This window comes from Cavia porcellus, unplaced genomic scaffold (genome assembly GCF_034190915.1).
Source record: "Cavia porcellus strain 051 isolate PalLab524CR breed Dunkin Hartley unplaced genomic scaffold, mCavPor4.1 scaffold_26, whole genome shotgun sequence".
Taxonomy (NCBI): domain Eukaryota; kingdom Metazoa; phylum Chordata; class Mammalia; order Rodentia; family Caviidae; genus Cavia; species Cavia porcellus.
In genome coordinates, this window is record NW_026947509.1 from 22204386 (window position 1) to 22222435 (window position 18050).

The 18050-nt window shown below is 43.0% G+C and overlaps 1 protein-coding gene and 1 non-coding gene across 2 annotated transcripts in view; both read left to right on the forward strand.

Annotated features, from left to right (window-relative positions):
* Acin1 (apoptotic chromatin condensation inducer 1) overlaps window positions 1-18050 on the forward strand; it is a 36981-nt gene that overhangs the window by 12261 nt on the left and 6670 nt on the right. Inside the window, 5 exon segments of the mRNA XM_003474495.5 lie at window positions 1892-1980; window positions 3358-4599; window positions 5070-5288; window positions 6216-6331; window positions 15539-15680. Coding sequence (XP_003474543.3) covers window positions 1892-1980; window positions 3358-4599; window positions 5070-5288; window positions 6216-6331; window positions 15539-15680 — 1808 coding nt within the window.
* LOC111758185 (U6 spliceosomal RNA) lies at window positions 11588-11694 on the forward strand. The gene has a single exon (XR_002792409.1). It is a non-coding gene; the product is annotated as a U6 spliceosomal RNA (small nuclear RNA).

The following is an 18050-nucleotide window of genomic DNA, read 5'->3' on the forward strand; positions in this document are numbered from 1 at the left end:
CATTGCTACTCTACGTGTGTATGTAGGAGTGCATGTATATGTGTATGTGCATTTGCTGGGGATCGAACTGTGTGTCTGTGCGTGTGCGTGCTGCGTGCGTGCTTGTGTGTGTGTGTGTGTGTGTGTTTGCTGGGGACTGAACCCAGAACTTCATGCTTATACTAAGCATGTGCTGCATCACTGAGTTATGCTCCCAGGCACCTGCCATTTCAGAGCCAAGGATATAACTCAGCAGCACAGGCGCCTGCATGACAAGCATAAGGTCATGAGTTTGATCCCCTGTACCAAAAGAAAATCCAGTTCAACCCTCTTTTTTCTAAGTCAAGACTTAAATATTCAAATTACTAAAATGTTTTACCCAAAGTCGCCTTTCTTTGTGCAATGTTACTGAAACTTTTTTTTCATATTTACATGAAATTATCATTCAGGGCAACCTAGATTAGGGGTTTTCAAGCTTCTTTTCTGGTTTGGTTTTAGTGTTTTTGTTTTTTTGGTACCAGGGATCAAACTTATGACCTCATACTTGCCAGGCAGGCCCCGGTTTGTTTTTAACTTTATTTTGGTACCAGGAATCAAACTCAGGACCTTGTGCTTGGCAGGCAGGCACTGTGCCACTAAGCTATATCCCTGGTCCCCACTCTGCTTTTTTTGTTTGTTTTTTGGTCTTTTTGAGACAGGGTTTCACTATGCAGTTCAAGCTGGCCTTGCCCTCACTTTGTAGCCCAGGCTAGCCTCAAACTCACAGCGATCTTCCTACCTCAGCCTCCTAAGTGCTGCATGTGCCACCACACCTGGCTCCTTTTTTTAAAACTTTAAAATTGGGCATAAAGAGTAATGGGTTTCACACTGGAGATTTGTACACATATATAACATACTTGGGTCAGTTTCATCCCTCATCATCTTCCTTGCCCTGCTTTCTTCTATCACACTTTCCTTTAACATCACTTTTTTTCCCTAAAAAAAAAAAAAGTCTTGAGCTATAGTGTATAAGTAATAACTGAATAGGACTCAGTTCTGGAGCCCTGTCTGGTTAATTGGAAGTTGTTTTATTTTTTTCTTGACAGGGTTTTGCTTTGTAGTTCAGGCTGGCCTTGAACTTGCAACAATCCTCCTGCCTCAGTCTTCCAAGTACTGGGGTTACAAGCATGTGCCTCCACATCTGACCTCTTGGAGTAATTTCTAAGAACTTTAGGGCCCTGAAAACGAAGTAATTACTTCTCAAGTTTATTGTTATACAAACTGGTATGTTTAATCATAATATTTTGGTCAAAACTAGCAGTACAAATAGGCTTTTCAAAAAAAAAAAAAAATGGATACACACTGGGCCTTTTGGTACATGCCTGTCATCCCATCATTCAAGAGGCTGAGGCGAGAGGAAAAAGAAAATGGACATAGGGCAGAGTAGTGAAGTCTTGAGCTGAGAGAAAAACAAAGCACTTTTTTTTTGGGTGTGGTGTGGTGTGGTATATGCCTGTGCCTATAATCCCAGCACTCGGGAGGCTGAGGCAGGAGGATTGCTGTGGGTTTGAGGCTAGCCTGGGATATAAAGTGAATTCAAGACCAGCCTGAACTGCAGTGAAACCCTGTAGAAAAAAAAGCATATTTAAAGTATATACCCCTGCTTAAACAAAGCTTCTAGAATTTTTCTTTTCATTTATTTTATCTATAATACAAGAATTGGGCTTTGAGATGTTGAAAATATTCTAGACATGCATGGCAGCAGTTATAGTAAGACCCTGACCTCAGGGCTTTATATGGTCTTTCTTGAGTTTAGAAGCCAGAGGTTGATAATGTTATACACTGGAGCATATATGCTATGATTGGTTGCATCTCAGAAAGTTACAAATAAATACTTGTATCATAAGTCTGACTTGATATTCTCATTTCATAGGAAAAGGCTCCTCTGTTTCTGAAGAAAAAGGTGAATCTGATGATGAAAAGCCAAGGAAAGGAGAAAGACGATCATCCAGGGTCAGACAGGTAACCAGTAGAGTTCATAAAGCATTCAGCCACCACTTTAAGTAGTGTTCTGGCTATTTCCTCCCCTTTCTTTTTTAGCACCTCTATATTTCTGTATGTATTCATTTTCTTTTTGGGGGGAAGATACAAGGGGCTCCTGCATAGTAGATAAGCATTGTACATTGAGCTGCAGCCCCATCGCCTTTTTACTGTATTTTTAGACAGGGTCTCACTGAGTTGCCCAGACTGGACTTGAACCAGAATTTTCCTGACTTGGTCTCCCAGTTGTCTGGAATTATAGGCATACACCATAACATCTGGTTTTTCATTTTTTTCATGTTATTTTATTTGCTTGGGAGGGGTTGTTTTGTTTCGACCTGCTCTAGCCTTCATATTTCTAAGCAAGTATCTAGGTTTTAAAAAAATTTAAATGGGAACATTTAACAGACTCATCTATCTCATTTTTCTGTGGAGGGGGTGGTTCTGTGTAGTGAGAGGTCATCGAAATTAGATAAGGTATGGCATAATTATTTGATTAAAACTTAAAAGCTATATGAAACAATGTGAAGTGAGCTGAATACAAAAGTATACAGTAGTATGATTAGGACTGCAAGCTGGATATAGTGGCTCATGCTTGTAATCCCAGCTATTCTGGAGATTGACTCAGGAAGGTTTCAGGTTTAAGGCCAGGTTGGGCAACTCAGCAAGACTGTCTCAAAAGCAGATTAGAGATACAGCTCACTGGTAGAATATCTGCCTAATATGAGGCCCTGAGCTTTCGATCCTAGTACCACAAAAGAAAAATACCAAAATGATATAAATTCAAGCCCAGCCTAAACTATATAACGAGACCCTGTCTCAAAAAAAAACACAAAAACAAACATATATATATGAAATTGTATTGATGGTGATAGTTCTGCACCCCCACCCCTGCTTTCTACATACTAAGTTCTTGTTTATTTTAAAAGCTTGAAGCTGTGAAATGAACCAGTAACCAGTTGTGGTGATGTACTCCTGTAATCTCAGTGAGGGAGGCTGAGAGGAGGATCACAAGTTCCACCCCTTCTGGGCAGCTCTTAGTGTAAACCTTGTCTTTAAAAAATAAATAAAAAGGGATGAGAATGTGGCTGAATGGTAGAGCACCCTTGGTTTGATCCCTAGTACTGAAAGAAATTTTTTTAAAAAGTAGCTTCATTGTTGTGTTATTTGATTCACTCTTTTGATTCCTCTGAGGAACCTTGATTATTCATAATTGTTTATTGTCACACCTCTCTGTGTGTGACAGGAAATGGCATGTATTGCTGAATTTCTCCTTCCTAGGATTATCCTGTGATACACTTTTCTCTCTGTTGATTGTGAACAAATATATTTGGAGTCATTGTATATCTTTTGTTTCAGGCAAGGGCAGCTAAGCTATCTGAGTACAGTCAGGCTGCTGAAGAGGAAGAGGATCAAGAAACACCTTCCAGAAATCTGAGGGTTAGAGCAGATCGAAATCTGAAAACAGAAGAGGAAGAGGAAGAAGAAGAAGACGAAGAAGAAGAAGAGGAGGAAGAAGATGAAGGACAAAAATCTAGGGAGGCTCCAGTTCTAAAACAGTTTAAAGAACAGGGGGAAGAAATGTCCAGAACAAAACCAGAGGAGGTGATGGATGAGAGACCCAAAGCCATAGTATCCCAGGAACAGGAGAGGTTAGAAAGAGGAGGGCGAGTCACAAGATCCCAGGAAGAGGCCAGAAGAAGTCAACTGGCCAGACAGCAGCAAGAGAAAGATTTGCAAACAGTTTCTGCCCTTGAGGAGAAAGAAAGAGAAATAAAATTTTCACAAGGCTTGGTGAAAAAATCACAGTCCCCTTCCCCCCCTCGATTGACTGAAGATCTAGGAAAGGCTGCTCTTGTGCCACAGCCAGAGCAAGCTGCCAGCGAAGAGGAGACTCCCCCACCATTGCTTACCAAGGAAGCATCCTCTCCACCACCTCATACACAGCTACAGAGTGAGGAAGAAATAGAGCCCACAGAAGGTCCGGCTCCTCCTGTCCTCATGCAGTTATCGCCACCAAGTGCTAATGCTGAAACTAAGGAGCACAACGTCCAGTTGGTGGGAGGCCTGTCTCCTTTGTCCAGTCCTGTAGACACCAAAGCAGAGTCTCCAGCAGAGAAAGTGTCAGAGGAGAGTGTCCTGCCCCTGGTTGAGAAAAACACATCGGGGGAATATTCAACCCCAAAAGGTCATGCAACTGAGTCAGAAAAATCCACTCAGCCATTCCCTCTAAAAATGGAAGAACTAACACCAGCCAAAGGGATCACTGATGAATCTCTGAAACAGCAGTGTTTGGAACAGAAGGAAGGCCGAAGGGCCTCACATTCTCTTTTTCCAAGCCACAAGTTAAAACAGTCAGCTGACTCATTCTCCAGCCGGTCCTCCTCATCTTCATCCTCCAGTTCTAGATCCAGATCTCGCTCTCCTGACAGTTCGGGTTCTCAGTCTTATTCACCTCCAAGATCCAAGCAGAGAGCAGTGTCCCAGACACATGTCCACACTAACCCTCATGCTAGACCTCAGCCAGACTCTAGGTCCACATCAGAGTCCAGGTCCCGGTCCCGGTCCCGGTCCCGTTCTGCATCTAGCAGTAGCAGGAAAGTGAGTATGAAACAGTCTTGCATGAGTTGGTGTTCTGTCTATATAGGCCAGTGCTTTTTCAAACAGCAATAAGAAAGTACTCATTTAGTCCCAAATTCATTGATTATTTTCAGAATTTAATTTTCAGTTTATTGTTTCCAACTGAGGTCCTTTTTATTATGAGTCCCTTTGATTCCAAGACTGTTAAAGCCATTTTACTCATTTCTTCTGCAAACATAATCTTCTTGATGATATAGGTATGCCTTTGTGTGTGTATCCCAGTACCTAGCACCCAGTTAGAACTCAGTAAATCTGTTGAATAAGAGATTATGAACTCAAATGGTAATAAACACAAAGAAAGATCTAGGGCACGAATTGGGTCAACAGAGGTAGAACACTCCGTGATCCACTGAATGTATAACACCCATGTAAATGCATATGTGAAATATAAAATAATTAGCTTTACTCATGTGTTCATCTCATTTCTTTAGTCTCTGAGCCCTGGAGTCTCCAGGGACAGCAACACCAGCTACACTGAAACCAAAGATCCCATTTCTGGTCAAGAGGTTGCAGGTCCACCAGTGCCACAGCTGCAGGTCTTTGAGCCACAGCAAAGGACACCAACCTCCTCATCCTCTATCGAAGGGAGGCATCTGAACCAGCCTGAGCCAGCCGAAAAACATGTGACCCAGAGGGTGCAACCCGAGCGGGTAGGCTATGATGCCTCCTTAGAGACATGACTTTCCCTTTTGTCCTGAAGAGAGTCCTGGACAAGGCTCAAGAGAAATATTGGGATATGTACTAATCCTGCTTAACTCATTTCCAGCTCCCTTTTTACAAATATATGTAATAGGAGTCTCAGTCCACACCTCTTAGCATCATTTCATCCTCAGATCTCTGTTTTTTAATAGGAATTAAACTCAGGACCTTGTGCTTGCCAGATAGGAGCTTATGCCACTGAGCTATATCCCCAGGCTAGGTCTCTCTAATATGCCCGAAAGAAAACATTTTTTTGGTTGTCCCAAAAAAAGAATTCTAGCCAGGTGTGGCACTACATGCCTGTAACCCTAGAACTTGGGAGGCTGAGATGGGTGAAACAGCACAGGCTTGAGGCCAGGGGGGATGTAGTGAGTTTGAGGCTAGCCTGAACTACATAGTGAGGTCCTTTTTTAAAAAATAAAAAAAGCTAGGGCCTAGGGATCTAGGTTAATGATAGACCATGCACCTAGCTAGCATGCGTGATGCCTGATTAGAAATGGAATGGAAATTTTTGAGTTTTTTTGTGGGTTTTTTTTGGTGGTGGGGGGTGGTTTTTTGGTATTGGGACCTTGTGTTTACCAGGCAGGCACATGCCACTGAGCTATAACCCCAGCTCCATTTTTGTTTCTGTTTTTGTTTTGGCGGGGGGTACCAGGAATCAAACTTAAGAGTTTGCACTTCCAGGAAGGCACTAAATACTTACCTTTAAGCTATAGTCCAGTCCACATTGTAAAATGAAACGACGAAGATACAAGAGGGTGTTTGTGTGGAACGGGGACTGTGTATGTCCTGCTCTAACTTTTAGCAGCTCTAGGTTGAAAAAAAAGAACCAAGCAGATTTAAATCCTTTTTATCTTTGGTTTGCTGTGTTCTCACAGGGAAGCCCAAAGAAGTGTGAAGCTGAAGAGGCAGAGCCACCAGCTGCCACACAGCCTCAAACCTCAGACACTCAGACTTCCCATCTACCAGAATCAGAAAGGATTCATCACACTGTGTAAGTGATAAATCTTGACTGGTCTATAAATAAGCATTTATGAGTATAAGACAGGTCTTTGCTCCCTCAGATTTTTTGACCAAGCAGTCCTAGTTTTCTTTTTTTCTTCTAAAATACAAAGGCAGATTGTCTGAGCAAAGGTTAGACTTCATTTACCATAGTGGAAACTGCCACTGAATGCTTTTTATTTTTTCCCCTCCATTCTTGTTGATTGAGCCCAGAGCCTTCATACTAAGCTATATTATTTTTTGTGAAGATAGTCTCACTGAATTGCCTCAGCTGGACTCAAACTTAGAATCTTCCTGTATCAACCTCCCAGAGTGCTGGGATTACAAGTGTGTACCACCAACTCTAGCTAAGAACATTTATGGAAGTCTGACAAGTGATGGTGAGGGAGATGCGGAAAACATCTGTAATCACCACCCTCAAATAACACCTTTAAGCAGCAGGCAGCAGAGGCTTCTGCTTTCCCACTCAATCCATTGTAAGAAAATTGATGCAGGGGGCTGGGGATTTAGCTTAGCGGCATAAGCGCCTGCCTTGCAAGCAGGCAGTCGTGAGTTCGATCCCTGGTACCGATAAAAAAAACAAAAAAACAAAAAAAAAGAAAATTGATGCAGAGAATCCTAATTTAGTCTTTAACTCAAATTTACCAGCTGCATCTGAGCCCAGGAATAGTTTAATAAAGGATACTGAGAGTGTGTAATGAATAGTTCCAAAGGGTATGCTGTTACTTTGTACATTTTTCCTGATTACCATGTCATGTTATTAAACACACACTATGCTCTTTCATCACATAGTGCAGCGAAATACGAAGTTCCTATCAAGTCACAAACTTATTCTGGGCCCTTTAGACCTTTGATTGATCTTATAATAATGTGAGTTTTTAAGTCCTAAGGAAATACTCATATCAGGTAAAGTTTCTAATTTTGTAGGTAGGTACTGTGTGTCATTCATTATTCTGAACTTGGTATTAAAAGTAAGCCAATGAACCAAAACTCCTAGCTTCGAACTTTCTTAAAAAATGAAAATTTAAAGCATTAAGGAAATAAAATTACTTAGCTTTAGATATCTGGAATTCTGAACCCCTTTGGAGTTGGTTTTAAGTTGTTACATATTTGTTATAATGTCATTTTAACACTACTACTATCAGTATTCTTTTTCCCTTTGTTTAGTGGTCTGATAGTGTATACTCTTCTTCAGGCTGTCTTTTAACACTGAGTTTCGGAGGGTGCTGGGCAGTTGAGATGGTTGTGATAGTTTTTTTTACTCCTTAACATATCTTTTGCTTTGGGATAGACCCTTGCTAGTCTGTTGTGTTCTTGGTTCTGGTATCATCTCATGGCTGTTAATATTTTTGATTTTGGAAGCCAAAAGTTCACTCTCCTTTTGAAAAAAGTTTTTGTTTTCCCTTTTTCTTTGGAAAAAGAGTTTTTATTCTAGGACCATAAAATGAATTCAGCAGATTGTGGAAAGTATTCAGAATCCCCCAGCTATATCATCGATAAGAAAATGGAGTGACATTTTCCCATCTTTATAACTTAGGCATAAACTCTGCACTCCCCTCATTCTGTGAAACAGAGAGTACATATTGATAACCTGCTGCTTATTGGGCCTGAAGAACTGCTCCCAACGAACCTTGAGAAACAGTTATCTGAAAAGTTCTTTGCTATCCTTAAAATTCTGTGTTTAGGGGCTGGGGATTTAGCTCAGTGGCATAAGCACCTGCCTTGCAAGCAGGCGGTTGTGAGTTTGATCCCTGGTACCGATAAAAAAAGAAAAAGACAAAGAAAAGAAAAGAAATTCTGTGAGTTTAAGATCCTAGCAACAGAACAGCAATTTACATTGTTTTGAGTCACCTCTATTTCTGGGCTTTTCCATTTAAGTCCAGGGCAAGTGAAGCTTACAGTCATATATAGAGTTTTTCTCCTCAGGGTTTGGGGACTTTGATCTTCATTTTAGGACTGAGATTATTCCAGCCACTTGGATTACAACCAGGTACCATAATAACCAGGTTGCACCCTTGGCACATAAGGGGGTTGGTCTTTGTTGCCTAGCTACGCTTCATAGAATCTATAGTTTAGAAGTGGAACCTACACTCAGAAACATCTCATATACATCCCTCTTACCTGCTTTCCTTCCTTGCCAGATAATCTGTTCAACAGCCTAACAAAAAAAATATACAGCCAGATGTGGTGATGTATGCCTATAACCTCATCACTGGGTAGGCAGGAAGATTGCTGTGAGTTTGAGGCCAGAGGCCAACCTGGGTTACATAGTGAGTTTGGCCCAGCCTGGACTACATAGTGAAACCCTGTCTTAAAAAAAAAAAAAGTCACCATGTATGGTGGTACACTTCTGTAGTCCCAGCACTAAAGAGGCTGAGGCAAGAGAATCACCATGAGTTTTAGGCCATCTTAGGTTACATAGTGAATTTAAGGCCAGCCTGACGTATATAGCAGGACCCGCTCTCAAAAAAGACAGAATGTCCAAATTATGTAAAATGACCCTCAACACTTAGCCTGTAGTTTGTTCTAGCACTAGATTTAGTAAATGAATGTTTGAGAAATTTCCCTACATTTCTCCTGATTTGCAACATACCTTCTGGTTTTACCCCTCCAGAGTGCTAGGATTCACAGTATGACAGTCCCCTAGAACCCTGGCCAATTTTAAAAACGGGATCAACTGTATTAAAGGAAAAGATCATTTGTGGCTTAATCTTGGTTTTCCTGTGTGTCTCAACAAGAAGTCACATGACTAAAAAAATAGCAGTAAAAGGTTTTTTAAAAATTAGACTACCTCAAGGACCTCTCACCACTTGGAAGAGATTGGCTAAACTTTTTTGCTGTGTTTGGTTAAACCTGTTCTGATTCGGATTGTGCCTGAGGAATTCTAAATTTATGAGGTAAGGTATCTTTTTTGTTTGCTTGGAGCAGAAATTTGTGATTATTAGTTTTACTTCAACCAAGCCCACTTCCAAAATCTAGTCTTTACCCCACTGTGAATATCACAAAAATGTGCTCATCAGGGGCTGGGGATTTAGCTCAGCGGCATAAGCGCCTGCCTTGCAAGCAGGCAGTCGTGAGTTCGATCCCTGGTTCCGATAAAAACAAAAAAGACAAAAAAAAAAAAAGACCAAAATGTGCTCATCAGCAGAAAATATAATGATACTCTCTTTTTACATTAAAAAACAACAAGGAGTTAAAAGGCAGGTGTGGGCAGCTGTATCATTTGGCAATAGTTCATTCAAACCTGAATTTTTTGGCCAAATGTGGTAGCCCACACCTGTAATTGGGAGGCTGAGATCACTGCAGGTTCAAGGCCAGCCTGAGCCACATCTCAAGGTTTGTTTTTTGTCTCAAAAAAACAAAAAAAATACTGAGTTTTTTGAAATACAGTCTTGTGTGCATGAACCAAGTAGGCAGTAGTAACTTCATACTTTTGGTTCTCTGCTTATTTGTTCTTGTAGTCAGAAGGAAAAGTTTCCAGTATAACAGGACAACTGATACTCCCCAGGGGACCTACACTACCAGTATCCAAATGTTGCATTAGTTTTTAAAAAGCATAATTCAAGAAGAGCATGGTGGCTATAATCTTAGCTGTTTGGAAGGCTGAGGCAAGAGGATCACAAGTTCAAGGCCAGTTTAGGCAATTTAGTGAGACCCTATCTCAAAATTTTAAAAAATAAAGGGGCTCAATATGTAACTCACTACTCCCTGCTTCAGCTGCCAGTACCATACACATGCGCACATACACAGTATTATGACACACACAGTCATCATCAGTGGAGTTTGCTCACTGAAAAATTTATGTCTACGGGTGTAACATCTAAAATTATACTGTTGGTTATCTGGAAGTAGGGCTGGGGATTTAGCTCAGCGGCATAAGTACCTGCCTTGCAAGCAGCGGTCGTGAGTTCAATCCCCGGTACCAAAAAAAAAAGACATAGGTTATCTGGAACTAGTAAGCTCCTCAAAGTATCAGGTCCCGTATTTCTTACTAAAGTTTCACATCTTGTCCTCTGTGTCTCATGAATTTTCTATAATAACTAAAATTGAAACATACATTTTTATAGGAATTTCCTTTTCCCTTAATTTTTAAAAATCTCATTCATATGTGAACAGTAGTGCACTACTGTTTCATTCCAAGTTGTTCTATCTGTTTCTTGTGGGCTACCAGTGCTTTTTATGCTGTTCAATAGTGGAAAATTGGTCCCACCCTGTGCTGTTCCTAGTATGATTTCATATTTGTCAAAGATTTCAGAAACATTTGTGCAAGAATTTAAGGGAGGGGAAACAGGGAATTGCCTTTGTTTAAAAAAGGATGGGACAGTTTCGAGGATTCCTTATATCTTTTGAAAAAAGTCTTGGTATCTCACAGAATTAATTACAGGGCTGGGCGTGATGGCATACACCTGTAATCCCAGCACTTGAGAGGCTGAGGCAGGAGGATCATGGCAAGTTTGAGGCCAGCCTAGGTTACAAAGTGAGCTCAAGGATAGCCTGAAATGTATAGTGAGACCCTGTCTCAAAAAGACAAAAAAAATTAAAAAAGGTTTTAAAAATTTGGTCATAGGGAAATAAAAGGTATAATCCTCCTGTATCTTAAGAAAGCCAGTGGTAAAATTCACATCCTTAAGAATAGAAGACATAGAGCTAGGCGTGGTAGCTCACGCCTGTAATCCCAGCACTTGGGAGGTTGAGGCAGGAGGATCGTTGCAAGTTCAAGACTAGCCTGGGCTACAAAGTGAGCTCAAGGCCAGCCTGAACTGCATGGCAAGACCCTGTCTCAAAATGACAAAAAAAAAGAATAAAAGACATTTCTAATAAAAAAGTTCTTCTAAGTAAGCTCCTGGGAGGGGCATTAGAGTAGCCAAAAGTATTTTAGAACCTTGGATGGAACATTTATGTGAGGATGTTCAAAGGTAACATTTTATGAGATAATACTCTCTGTGGGAATTTTACCCCAAAAAACATCAAAAGTTTTGAGTCAGCAAGCATTTGTAAGTATCCACTTAGTACCCACCACAGTACCCTAATACAGAAATATATATGAAAAAAAAAAAATACAGTGTCTTTCTTAGTGCTGTACAGGGCAAGGAAGGTAATCCTTACCGTCGTAGTATTCTGCAGATAGAGAAAGGAGGGAGGTAAATTAGTCATTACACAAAGTAATAAGGGCATTGCCACAAATCTGTCAAGCCAGTCACTGAATCATTTGGCATCAGAGAAAGAGGTGACTTCAAATGGCACAGTGGTGCTCACTTTGGCAGCACATATACTAAAATTGGAGCAATACAGAGAAGATTAGCATGGGCCCTGCGCAAGGATGAGACACAAGTTTATGAAGCGTTCCATATTTTCAAATTTTAAAAATGGCACAGTAGACTACTAAAGTGTTTTATGCATATTTGTATCTTGTTTTGGGATGTCATTCAAGTCAGACAGTTACAAGCTAACACTTCTGCACTCTTCCATGAAGTAGCCATTGCTGTTAGTCACACATTACTGATTAAGAAGTAGATACTCTGAGAGGATCAAGAATTTGACTATTATCACGCAGTTTGTAATGGTTGGAACAGGACCAAGATGGATCCTAGCCTATTTCTTTATTTGTTTTTAGACAAGGTCTCATCTGTGAAGTTCAGGCTGACTTCAAACTCACTGTACAGCCCAGGCTGTCCTTAGAGTCACAAAGATCCTCCTCTGTCTCTCAACCTCCTGAGTGCTGGGATTACGGGCGTGTGTTGCCACACCCACCTTGTACTGTTAATATTCTAAGCAAAAGGGACTACTATGTGAAAGAGGAATTTTAAGTAATATATAAATATGACCACTTCAGCTTGCAATTGGCGTGGATTTTCAGGAGCAGGGAGAACATTTCATTCCTGGATAAAAGATCCGTTATTAAAAATACTCCTCGGGGCTAAGGGTATGGCTCAGTAGTTAAGCACTTGCTCAGCATCCATAAGTTTGGCCCCTGAAATACTGAGCTTTTGGTTAAATTGCCAGAAGCTTTTTTTTCTCATAAACTTGTCCTAGGGCTGGGGATATAGCTCAGTAGCACAGCATATACCTGGCAAGCATGAGGTCCTGAGTTCAATTCTTGGTACCCCACCACCACCACCACCAAATAAACTTGTCTTAGAGCTGCTATTAGGTACAAAAGGATACCTTCATCAACAAAGAAGCGTTTCAAGTATTTACTGAGTGCCCTGTTGAACTCTGAGAATGTTTCACAGGTAGTGTGGGGGAAATGCTCATGATTAATACTTTGTACTGAGTTGTAAGTAGGAGAGCTCTATGACTTGGAATTTCTGGTCTACTTCAGAGGCCTCACCTTGGAGCTTTTTCTCCAGTGGCCCTCAAACTTCAGCGATGCTAGGTATCCTTTCCTGTTTATCCTTATCCTTTCTGGCTCCCAGGGACTCTGGGGCAGAATGACCTTATTAAAAACTCAAAAGCAAAGTTGTCTGTCATCTCTTCAGAGAGATACTTTTCTTTCTGTTCATAATTTGGAGAATTCTCCCTGCATATGCGTGTCTTCCACCCTCCCTTAGTTTTACTTTGACTTTTTCTTTTTCCTTTTTTTTTTTGAGACAGGATCTCACTCTGCAGTTCAGGCTGCCGTGAACTCACTAAGGCCCAGGCTGGCCTCAAACTCACAGCAGTCCTGCCTCAGCTTCTCCAGTACTGGGATTACTGGTGGGAGTCACCACCAGTTGGAAACAGACTACTTTAAGTAGTTACTGGTGGCCATTGCCAGAAGTGTGCGCAGCCAGTTAGATAGTGAGAGATAGTGAAATAGTAAACCTTCTTATCCCACTTTCCCACTGTGAGCATTTGTCTGACTGATGGGGTTTCAGTGTCTATGCCTTGCTTCCTGGGTAGAGGGCAGAGGTACCTAAAAAAATTAATAGTTCTCCATTCTGTGGGAATGATGGAGTTAATTTATCTTTAATCATATTTCAACTTTGGCTTTATCTTTCTCAAATTATTTTTTACTCCCAGCTCTGCTGTTTCCCTTGTTACTCTCTAGAGTCTTCCATAATTTTGTATGTCTTTGCCACCTAGCCACCTTCCCCATCCCTAGGGAAGACTGGAGGGAGCACCCTTGGGGGCCAGTGGGGCTTGGCCTCAGTAACTGTTGTAATCTGAGAAAAGGAGAAAGGCCAGGCCTCTTGAGCCAGCGTCTGCCTGCTCCCTCCCTGTGCCTGCCAGAGGATGAGAGCCTTGCTCACTCAGCTCCCTCCCTCTTTTCTTTCCCCTCCCCTGCTGCAGCAGGGCCCTCCCCCATCCGCACACACGGGCTGCTGGGTAAGTGGCAAGATGGCTCCCCTGCATGTCTCCGGCTGATCGCTGCCGCTCCGCCAGTACAATAGAGCCAGCCACTACCAGCAGCCTGGCCCTGTTCCTCCTCCTTCTTCAGAGACCAATCCAGCCGAACTCGGGGTTTGCCGTGAGGACTTAACGCTTATCTCTTAAAAGCCAGATCTATTTTAGCCTCCCCGCACCACCACCACCACCACCTCCCCTTCCATTTACCATTTTTTGGATCCCCAGTTGCTGCATCTCGATTTTCTCTCTCTGGATCGGGTGGCTGGGGAGGAGGTGGTGGGATTTCGGGACAAGAAAGGTGGTTTTTTTGTTTTTGTTTTTGTTTTTAGGATTTTTTTGTTTGGTTTTTGTTATTTCTTCCATTCCAGAAAGGGATAAACAGCACTTCCAGGGGGAGAAAAAAAATCATGTTATCAGAAAGCAAAGAAGGGTGAGAGATTCACATTTCCCTGTACCCCTTTTTCCCAACTCTTACTTACCTCATCTTCTCTTCCCATGGCTTTCATTCTTGCTTTCGTTTGGTTTGTTTTCAATCATTCTGCTTTCCCCCTTTGTCCTTCCTGCCCGATTTCTAATTGGCCCTACTTCCTCTCTCTGTGTGGGAAATAGGCTTTTTAATTTTAAAGTAACTGTTTTTTCTGTATTTAAGAAGTTGAATTGCATGTTTCCGTGGGGGCTCGATAGCTGGGGGCACAGCCTTGACTTTCCCCTCCCCCCCAACCCGTTCATCCCTCACTGACTGCCCTAGGGAAGCTGTTCTGACCTCTGTGTCAGGTGGTCAGTTGGGAACGCTGAGTTTTCTGGTGGTGGTTAGTTAGCAACCTAGGGAAGCTTGGTTTCCCTTTTCTGGAGACTAGGCCTTTGATCATCTTAATTTTTTTTATTTATTTTCTTTTTTTGCCCAGTATAGGGTGCTAGAGGGAAGGAGATAAGAGATTAGAAGTTAAGAGATGAAAAGAGAAAAAGGTTTATCTGAAGTGAATCTCTTGAGGTTTTGGGCCTGAAGTAGGTGTTAACTTGTGTGATTGAGAGCTGGGGGTTCGTTATTTGTCTTGGGGGGTTGCCTGGTGTGAAGGAGGGTGTGTCTTGACTGGAAGGCCTGCTGTCTTTATCTCTTGGAAGTTGGAATGAGGGAGTGGGAGAAACTAGGTGAAAGTCTAAGAACAGTTCCTACACCTCTGAGCAGGTAAAAGTGGTCTGGTCTCTCTCTGAGCTTTCATACTCTGTTCAGCAGCTTTAGTTTTTCCTTTGGAGGACAGAAGGTCCTTGTTGAGGCTTGAACTTAATTCAGCCCTACTTCCTGCAATCCCTACCCCATCCATTTTCTCTGTGCCTGTATCTGCAGATCCTGTTAGCAGGCCTTTACTTATTAAGCAGTTGATTAAACAAGGTCAGGATCATTGCCACAACTATGGCCATTCTTGTCTTTTTAAGGAATCACACTTCCCTCCCTTAGTTTCTCATATATCCTAGTAAAAGGGCCTGTGTCATTGGGAGAGGGAGGCCACAGGTTGAGGGCACATCACAGTTGCTTTTGAGGGACTACTTTCAGAGGAGGGTGTTTCTCCTTCTACCTAAGAGTACTCTGGGGAGTTATTACTTAGGAACAGTTGGAATACTATTCCCACACCAAGGTTTTCCCATCTGGACAGTGGGTGATTGCTATCCATGCTTTTCCCCTAAGGAAAATACCTTTCCACTTTGCCGGGGGTAGCAAAGTTTCTAGTCTGATCTGAAAAGCAGCCATTCCAGTCCCACCCAAGTGATAAGGCATGGAAGATTTCATGACCCAAAACCTAATAATGTCTTACTCTCTCTTCCACTTGGTTCTTTCCTGCCCTTCCCTCTCAACCTCTCCAAATACTGTCAGTGAGGAGAAGGAGGAAGTGACTATGGACACAAGTGAAAACAGACCTGAAAATGAGGTTCCAGAGCCTCCTATGCCTGTTGCCGACCAAGTCAGCAATGATGACCGTCCAGAGGGCAATGCTGAAGATGAGGAGAAGAAAGAGGTAAATATCCAAGCCACCTGTTGGGGTGGGTGGGCAGAAGTGGACATGGGGGAAGGAGTAGACTATTTTGGTGATCCCTCTTACACAGCGGGATAACTGAAAGGGGATGAAACAGGGCCTTGGATCAGGAGAGAATCAAGGGAGAATTCGCTGGTTTAGCAAGGGAGACCCTTGTGATGGGGGCAAGGCTCTTGATTGTCCTTTCTCCATGTTGCAGCAGTCCAGATTCCTTGAAATTTGTTGCTAGCTGGAACGGCCACTAATGGCCCCTTTTCCAAGACCCAGGCTCTGTTATCTTCCCAAGCTTCTTCCCATAATAACTTGAGCTTTCCCTCCTTTTTAAAAACCTGGTGGAACTCAGCGCCACCTAGTGGACTGTGGTGGTTCTCACCAGACCAGCAATGCTGAGGAATTTGTTCTCCGCTGCCCCCCAGTGGTTTCATAACAAAGATGTAGTTCCTTAGAAGGCTGCACTTGGAGTGATCCAGAAGGCTCAATTTCCATATCTATGACACCTCTGACCTCCTTTTTTGGTAATTGTACTATATTGTTTTCTGCACCCAATTCAGGGGGCTCTCCCCCATCAGAGCCAGCGAAATCTTCTTAGCTCTTAATAGAAATAGCTGGGCTTGGGAGTAGGATAACAGGGTGGGAGGGACTGTTGTGTGTGTAGCTGTTCTCTGGTGTGTGTTGCGGGGGTGGGGACCGGTGAAAGTGATTTGATGTGCAGAATATTATTTATTACAAGGTCCTTCTTCCCCGTAAAACTTTGTCCAAGTACCTCATGTACGGTAATCCGCCCGTAAAATATAACCCTGCCCAACTGGCCAATCGCTGATGCCGCCTCTTCCTCTGGACCCACTCGCTGCTACTGAGCTGCCCAATCAGAGCCAAGTCTGCTATCCAGGTGTCTTGGCCAGAGGGGGGCATGTTTATGGGCTCCTGTGATGGGCCCCCTTTTGCCTCCCTGTCTTGCTTACATCAGGGGGCCAAGAAGAGCACTGTTGTGGAGAGACTTATTGAGAAACCAAAAAGCATTTGGAAAGGGGTGGACTTACATCATCTCCCTAACTTGGGACACCCCGAGAAGAGCTTATATCAGTGCTGGGGTGCCTGCCCATGTCCCCTGGCCCTATCAAGGACTGTGGGTTGCCTTGTTTGCTACAGACTGTTGGGATCCTCATCTGGGGCACCAAGACAACCTAAAGAGTCAATGTTTGTGATCACAGTGCCATGCTGGGAAACACTTGATTGGGGCCCTCGGCTTACGCTGTGGCGACTAGGAACCCTACACAGGAGTCTAGGGTCTGTGCCCCAGGGATTTAATGCTGATGACATCCCAGCCCAAGTATCACCTCTTGCTCATCAGATGGACTTTCCTTTGGTCCCTGTTGTCCATGGTGAAGGGCAGCACGTTGTTTGCTCCAGCTTCTCCTCCATCCCTGGAGGCAGGGGCTCATTCATCTACCTGACTGGAACCATTGCCTCACCTGGCGTCCCTGAGGAGATGCTACCCACAACTCAGAAGAAAAGCATTCTGACCTTGCTGCTGAATGTGTGCCAGCTTCTGGGGGTTCACCTGCTGTCCCCCAAGCTACCTTCATCAGAGGCTCCATGATCCCACTCGGAGAGGGGACCCCCTCCCCAGTTAACAGGCAGAAGAGAAAGGGACTCTGGAGTCATCACCTGGATTCCAAGTATTGGATGGCATCATTGCTGCAGCTTGCCACTGGTGGACATAGGGTTCTGCCTGCCTCTCATGACAGAAGGCGAGAACCCTTCCTGCTGCTCACAGGCCATCTCATCAGGGACTGCAAGATGGTGCCCCTACAAGGGCCAGGACTGATGTTTCTGTCCCCTTTCCCCCCTCTACTATCCCTTGCTGAGCCTGGTCACCACCAGTGAACTGTCTTGACATCATGGAAACTGGGCAGCGTCCCCCCACACGTTACCCTCCCGCCCCCCCTGCGCCCCTGGGAGGACTGGCAGTGCCGTGCTGACTACCACGCCGTGCGCCCACCTTTTTTGCCAACCCAACCCCCCACCAATTGCACAGCGCCTAGCAGGGAGGGCTCATTCTGATTGGATCGGCGGTTGACTAGATACAGTACACAGTGAGGTGCGATTGGCTGAACTGAAGATCCCAGGTGTGAGATGGTACCTGGAAAATTTGTCATATTCCTAGTTTATTTTCTTCTTTATTTTCTTCTTCTTCTTTTTTTAATCTTTTGTTTTAATATTTTTCTTTATTTTTCTGGTTTCTTTGTTGGGTTTATTTATTTGGTTCATGTTTTTCCTGTTTTGATTAACTTTTTTTTCTTTTTCCTTTTTTCTTTTTTTTTTTTTTTTTTCCTCACTAACTTACCCATC